Here is a 6,995-nt window from a genome sequence, read left to right on the forward strand (position 1 = left end):
ACTGATGTTAGGACAAAATGGCAACCAACAGATTGGGAAAAGATCTTTATGAATCCTACAACAGATAGAGGGCTTATATCCAAAAAATACAAAGAACTCAAGAAGTTAGACTGCAGGGAGACAAATAACCCTATGAAAAATGGGGTTCAGAGTTAAAGAATTCAGAGCTGAGGAATGCCAAATGGCTGAGAAACACCTAAAGAAATATTCAACATCTTTAGTCATAAGGGAAATGCAAATCAAAACAACCTTGAGATTTCACTTCACACCAGTGAGAATGGCTAAGTTCAAAAACTCAGGGGACAGCAAATGCTGGTGAGGATTTGAAGAAAGAGGAACACTCCTCCACTGTTGGTGAGATTGCAGACTGTTACAACCATTCTGGAAATCAGTCTGGAGGTTCCTCAGAAAATTGGACACTGAACTACCAGAGGACCCAGCTATACAACTCTTGGGCACATACCCAAAAGATGCCCCAACATATAACAAAGACACGTGCTCCACTATGTTCATCGCAGCCTTATTTATAATAGCCAGAAGCTGGAAAGAACCCAGATGCCCTTCAACAGAGGAATGGATACAGAAAATGTGGTACATCTACACAATGGAATATTACTCAGCTATCAAAAAACAATAACTTTATGAAATTCATAGGCAAATGGATGGAACTGGAAAATATCATCCTGAGGTAACCCAATCACAGAAAACCACACATGGTATGCACTCATTGATAAGTGGTTATTAATAAGTCCAAATGCTTGAATTACCCTAGATGCACAGAACACAAACTCAAGAAGGATGACCAAAATGCGAATACTTAACTCCTTCTTTAAAAGGGGAACAAGAATACCCTTGGCAAGGAATTGGGAGGCAAAGTTAGAACAGAGGCAGAAGGAATACCCATTCAGAGCCTGCCCCACATGTGGCCCATGCATATACCTCCATCAAACTAGATTGGATGAAGCAAACAAGTGCAGGCTGACAAGAACCAGATGTAGATCTCTCCTGAGAGACATACCCAGAATACAGCAAATACATAGGCAAATGCCAGCAGCAATCCACTGAACTGAGAATGGGACCCCCGTTGAAGGAAACAGAGAAAGGACTGGAGGAGCTTGAAGGGGCTTGAGACCCCATATGAACACCAATGCCAACCAACTAGAACTTCCAGGGACTAAGCCACTACCCAAAGAGTATACATGGACTGTCCCTGGGCTCCAACCTCACGGGTAGCACTGAATACCCTAGTGAGAGCAAGGAAGCCCTTGGTCCTGCCAAGCCTGAACCCACAGTGAAGGAGATTGTTGGGGGGAGGGCGGTAATGGGGGGAGGATGGGGAGGGGAGGCTCATATGGAAGGGGACGGGGAGGGGTTAGGGGGATGTTGGTCCTGAAATGGGGAAGGGGAATAACAATCAAAATGTAAATAAGAAATACTCAAGTTAATAAAGATTTTTAAAAAAGCATAAACATGTAGTTAAAGGTAAGAAAAAAGATCAGCTGTTGATATTTCCCTTTTTAGTTTTCTTTAAAAGTGTAGTATTGAAATATATTCACCCAGAGAAGTGTTAGTAAATTTCAAAAGATTGTGTCAAGGACTGGAGATGCCAAGGAGCTTCAATTTGATGCACTATGGATGAATTATACTTTCTATTAGGCGCATAACAGTTCCTGTTTATCAATGGGAAGATAGATATTATTTCATGTTAATAGGGATGCAGGGGGTGGGACACAGGTTCATATCAAAGGTTTTTAAATTTTATGTAGAGATGACAATAAAGAATTCACAATAAGGGGATGAAATAAGCAATAAGAACTTTTCCCCACAATGTATCACTTGTTATGCCTTGACATTGGATTGAAATAAAGTGGCTGAGAAAAAAAAAAAGAGGAGCTGAAGGGACTTGCAACCCCTTAAGAACAAAACCAACCAACCAGAGTTCCCAGGGACTAAACCACTACCCAAGAGTACATATGGACAGACCCATGGCTCCAGCAGCACATGTAGAAGAGGATAGTCTTGTTGGGCATCAATGGGAGGAGAGAAGCCCTTGGTCCTGCCAAGGCTGGACCTCCCTGTGTAAGGGAATGTCAAGGCAGGGAAGCAGAAGTGTGTGGTTGGGGAGGGGGAAGAACCTAGTAGATGGGGGGTGGGTGGTAGAGGGGGTTTATGGATGAGAAACCAGAAAGGGGAATAACATTTGAAATGTAAATTAAAAATATCTGGTAAAATAAATAAGAGGCAGAAAAATTGTCATGTCTTTGTGTCAAGTATGTGCCAACATACAAAAACACCAAGAAGAAAAACACAGGAAGGGATGTACACTGCTTTATTTAGGTGGAAGCCGAGGTTGTCTACATAATGAGTTCTAAACCAACCTATGTCACATAATGATTATTTTGAAGCTAGACAGATACCTAAAGAGTTAAGAGTACAGATTGCTCCCATAATATCCCAGGGGATCCAACAGCTTTTCCTGTCTCAACTTTCATCTCCTTTTTGGTACCAACTTATAAAAACGGAAGCGCATTTTATGTAATCTCTGCCTCACCCACTTCATGAAGTGCGCATGGTACTGATCGAGAACGCCCAATAGGAAGCCATAGTCTGCATGAACTCTTAGTGGTTGCCTCAGCACTGTATTGGAATCTTCTTCTATTTGGGCCTCTGGAACACGGAGAACATCCCGTGTTGGAGTCCATATATCCAGGAAGTCACGTTGGACATCCAGCAAATTGAGCTCTTTGAGTTTACACCTCCTGCGAGTCAAAGAGGAAGGAGATTAGGATGGTTAGATGTGCAATGTATAATCTGCCTTGATCCAATGTCTCAGCCTCTCTCCACTACATTCTTTTTTGGGATTACACCACAGCCTTGCCTTCCCCACTTGCTCAGATTCACTTACCTAGACCGAACCTTCTGGCAATTCAGCCTATCCACTCCTTCCAACACAGCCTTGAAAGTATCTACATCGAAGTCGTACAGCAGGGGGCCAATATAGAGGTATGGGTAGGGCCAGGTTGTTACCATGTGCTTAACAAGTTTTTTACGTCTCTTGATGAAGGCCTCCTTGAACAGTGGGGGAAAGAACACTTTGGGCAGGTCCTCCACAACAGAGATAGCCAAGCATTCATTACTTGCCAGTCCCTGGATTGCAAGGTGTTCAAGTGTGGGGAGAGCCTGGTCGCTCATCCTTAGGGATTCAGGTAGGGGGTGGGGGAGTCCTGTGGAAACATTGAGAAATAAAGAACAAAACTGAGAACAGATTTTCCTTTCCCTTTGCAGAAGCCAGATCAGGATCATGGTAATAGTCCACATAGTAAAATTTGATTTCCCCATTTGACTTTCTCTCTCCTGGTCTCAGAGCCATGGCTCTCACAATCCGGCATGCTTGTATTGACTGTGAATCCTCCATGTGAAGTGTGCCTTACCATTAATCTGCTCATCCCAAACCCTACTGCTGTGAATGCTACTCCCCTGAGGAGTGGGTTCTCTGGAGACAGTGCAACCTCATCATTTTAGGGTGAGCCATTTCTCCATAAAAATTTTCAATGGAATTTGATTGAGAGGTTCCCTGGGAAAGCTTCACACATTCTGTCGTCTATACATGGGACTTGGCTGGTGGCAAATTGGTAAAGTTTGGTTCCTTTGCTGTCAGAACCTTTACAAAGTGGTCTGGATACCCTGAATTCTATTCCAGAACATGGGAGAATAAAGTACCACAATTGCCAATGTGACGCTACCGTGGGTCAAAGACAGGCTTGTCTGTCAGTACCTTCAAGGGAGCACCCCATACAGAATTGTGGTGAAGGCCAAGCACAAGCACAAGCACAGCAACAGAAATGAAATAGAAGGTTTTAAAGAGCAAGGGTAAAAGGTGATCTTCTGAACTTCCAACAGCTGAGCAGGCTGAGATCCATCCTCAAGAGGTCCTACACTTGCATGCAGTATAGGGGAAAATAGGTCAGAGAAAACATACTAGTGTTATCTTATTGTACTTTATTCACACTTGTTTTCCTATTTGTTGTATATTTTACTCTTGTTTTAGACAGGGTCTCACCATGAGGCATTTTCTGGACTGACACTTTGGCTTAGACCAGGCTGGTCAGTCTTTGACTAATAGAAATCTGCCTACTTCATACCAACAGGGCTGTGATTAATGGAAAGTTCTTTCATACCAGGGTTCCATCTTCTAGACATAACTTATCCCTATTCATTGTACTGAATTGGAGACTTTCATATCTCACCTCATTCAGCCCACCAAGTCTGAGCTGCCATCCACTTTGTACCTGTTGATTTTAATTTCTTTCAGGATCCTATCAATATCTATTGTTCAAGAGTCTTAGCTGGCCTAATTTGCAATTTACCAGCCTCAGTTGCCAGAGGAGGTGAGATGAGCAGCAGCCTGTTTTCCTACTCTCTTCTCAGGATTATTCTTCACAACCAGGCTAAAGGATATGTTAATTTATGTTAAGGGGCTGAAGAGAGAACTTATCCATTTAGAGCACTGGGTTCATCTGCCAGTACCTTCAAGGGAACACTCCATACTATATTGTGACAAGGCAAGACAATGCAAAGGTGCCTCTATCTTGTATACTTGCACAGGCCATTTCAGGTTTAACTTGAATCCATTTGAACTCTTCCCATTCAGAAGCTTTCCTCATTTTCTATTAATAAATCCATGTTTATTCTGCATCTTATGAGAAAAGAAAGTTTTAGCTCTATAGAAAGAGGACCCCTTGCCTCACACCTAAGATTGTAGCCACATGACAGTAGAGGCATGAGGAAGGATCTCTGCCTCAAGTTCATTTCAGCTGGATGAACCTGGGCTACAAGAGACAGAAAATCCAACCAACAAAGAATACAGAAACGGGAGCTGGAGAGATGCTTTTCACAGTAGACCTAAGTTTGGTTCCCAATATCCACATGGTAATAAAAATCAGTCACATTTCCAGTCCCGGGGGAATCCATATTTCTTCTGATCTAATGCGGCAGGCACATGTGCTTACACAAATGCAGGACAAACACTCACACAGCTGAAATATCTAGATTCTTACATTTTTTCTATAAGACTCAGAAATATTAAACTGAACTGAAAGACCATTAGTGAGAAAGAAATAGGGAGAGTGAGAGGAAGAAAGGGAGAGGCAGAGAGAGAGGAGGAAAGGGAGAGAGAGGAGGAAAGGGAGAGGTAGAGGGAGAGGAGAGGGAGAGGGAGGAGAGGAGGAAAGGGAGAAGTAGAGGAGGAAAGGGAGAGAGAGAGGATTAGCTTAGCCAGAAACACCAAAATTTGTAGAGTAAGGGGCTTGGAGGCACATTTTTGTACCTCCAGCTTTCCTGAGACAAAAGGAGGAGGACTGTAAATTTCAAGCACCTGGGGCTAAATGAGCAAGCAGTGCCAGGCGGGAGAGAACAGAGTAAAACTATCACAGGCAAACAAACCCAAGAATTGCAATCAAAGAAACAAACAAACAAAAGAAAAAAACATTTGAGATGAAAGCAAATCAACCCTCGAATCCAAAAAAAAAAAAAAAATTCACTTTACAATTTTCTCAGAGATGAGAGAAATTTTGTCATCTATGCTGTAATGTCCCCATTGGGGAGTGGATGGTCTGTAGGAAATGGATTGGTTGTCTTGCCTGATGCAAGTGAAGGACTTACCAGACACAGTGACAGGTCTCTTATTTCAGCAGGGTGATGAGGTGACTTCAAGATTTCTAGTGGCTTCTCTGACTCTCTAAGCCTTTTATCTACTCCTCCAGTCACACCTTCCCTTTGCAGCCAAACCTACTTACTGCCGCTACTACCTCGCGGAATCGGTAGTATCTCCACCCAGTTAAACTTCTTTGGCCTCAGGACAGAAGGAACAGAAACTAGAGCCCAGCTACTCAGGAAGCTGAGGCAGGAGGGTTAATACCCTCTGGGCCTGTGTACAGTTAGCTTGTAACCAGTCTTGGCACTCGGGAAGATCTGTGTGAAGTCAAGGTGAGCAAGGTCTAGATTGTCAGTCCCAGGTAAGCAAGCTTTAGAGTTGAGACACTTAAAACAACTAAATTTTTAATTGCTAGATAGCTAGGTCAACTTGATCACACCCACCTGCAGAAAACAGGTCTTAGATTAACATCAAGAAGAAAGGGGAAGGCCATGAGTAATCCTACACACTCCCTTAATCCCATCTTTAGGAGGCAAAAAGGAGATGTTTTATGAACTTGAGGCCTGCCTGTTCCAATATTGTAAACTAGAATTATAGATTGAGACCTTGTGTCAAGAACACAAAACAAAGCAAAGTAACTGGAAAAGAAAGATGAACAAAAGTGGAACGTGGTGATTTACTTTTAATACCAGCACCCCTGAGGCAGAGGCAAAGGGATCTCTCTGTGGTCAAGGTCACAAAGCCTTGTTTACAGAGTGAGTTTCATTACTGCCAGAGCTACAAAGTACCAAGACTAATTGTAAAAACATAAAAGAAAGAAAGCTGTCTTTTTAGCGCCCTTCCTTTCTTACTTTTACTAATTAATTTATTTATTCTTTCATTGATTTTTTCTTCTTTTACTGAGACAGGTTCTTCTGTGTAACTCTGGCTCTCATGCGAAGATTTTGTTTTTTCTTTACTGGTCCTCCTTCTTTACTGAAACTTGGTTTTATGGATGCCTAGAACTCAATATGTAATCCAGGGTGGCCTTGATTCTATGGAGATCCACCTGCTTATGGCCCGAAGTGCTGGTATTTGAGACATGCACCACCACACCCAACTAGAAAGCATTTTTCATTTAGATTATCTCACACTAGAGAATCTGAGACAAGAGGATTGCATATTTTACTAAGTCTGACTTCAGAAGCCAGTCTATGTTATATACCTAAACAAGCAAGCAAACAAAAACAAACAAACAAACAAACAAACAAACACAAACAAACACTCAAACAGAAGGTCACAGTACAAGTATTTGGTTGTGTACTCCTTTAATCCCAGAATTTTAAATGCAGAGGCAAGAGGA

At 42.3% G+C, this 6,995-nt stretch overlaps 1 protein-coding gene across 1 annotated transcript; it reads right to left on the reverse strand.

Annotated features, from left to right (window-relative positions):
- Positions 1-2,314: 2,314 nt before the first annotated feature.
- LOC134487080 (oogenesin-3-like) lies at positions 2,315-3,218 on the reverse strand. The gene is made up of 2 exons (XM_087551770.1): positions 2,906-3,218; positions 2,315-2,759 (listed from the first exon to the last, which is right to left on the reverse strand). Exons 1-2 carry the CDS (start codon positions 3,190-3,192, stop codon positions 2,489-2,491), a joined length of 558 nt encoding a protein of 185 aa, XP_087407896.1. The 5' UTR covers positions 3,193-3,218; the 3' UTR covers positions 2,315-2,488.
- Between the last annotated feature and the right edge of the window lie 3,777 nt (positions 3,219-6,995).

This window comes from Rattus norvegicus, chromosome 5 (assembly GCF_021556685.1).
Source record: "Rattus norvegicus strain SHRSP/BbbUtx chromosome 5, alternate assembly SHRSP_T2T, whole genome shotgun sequence".
In the NCBI taxonomy this organism is placed as follows: Eukaryota; Metazoa; Chordata; class Mammalia; order Rodentia; family Muridae; genus Rattus; species Rattus norvegicus.

Excerpts from the sequence above, each read along its gene's own strand:
- LOC134487080 (XM_087551770.1), bottom strand. The coding sequence starts at position 3,192 with ATGAGCGACCAGGCTCTCCCCACACTTGAACACCTTGCAATCCAGGGA. Across the intron at positions 2,760-2,905 it reads TGCCAGAAGGTTCGGTCTAG|GAGGTGTAAACTCAAAGAGC; the intron begins GTAAGTGAATCT and ends TTTGACTCGCAG.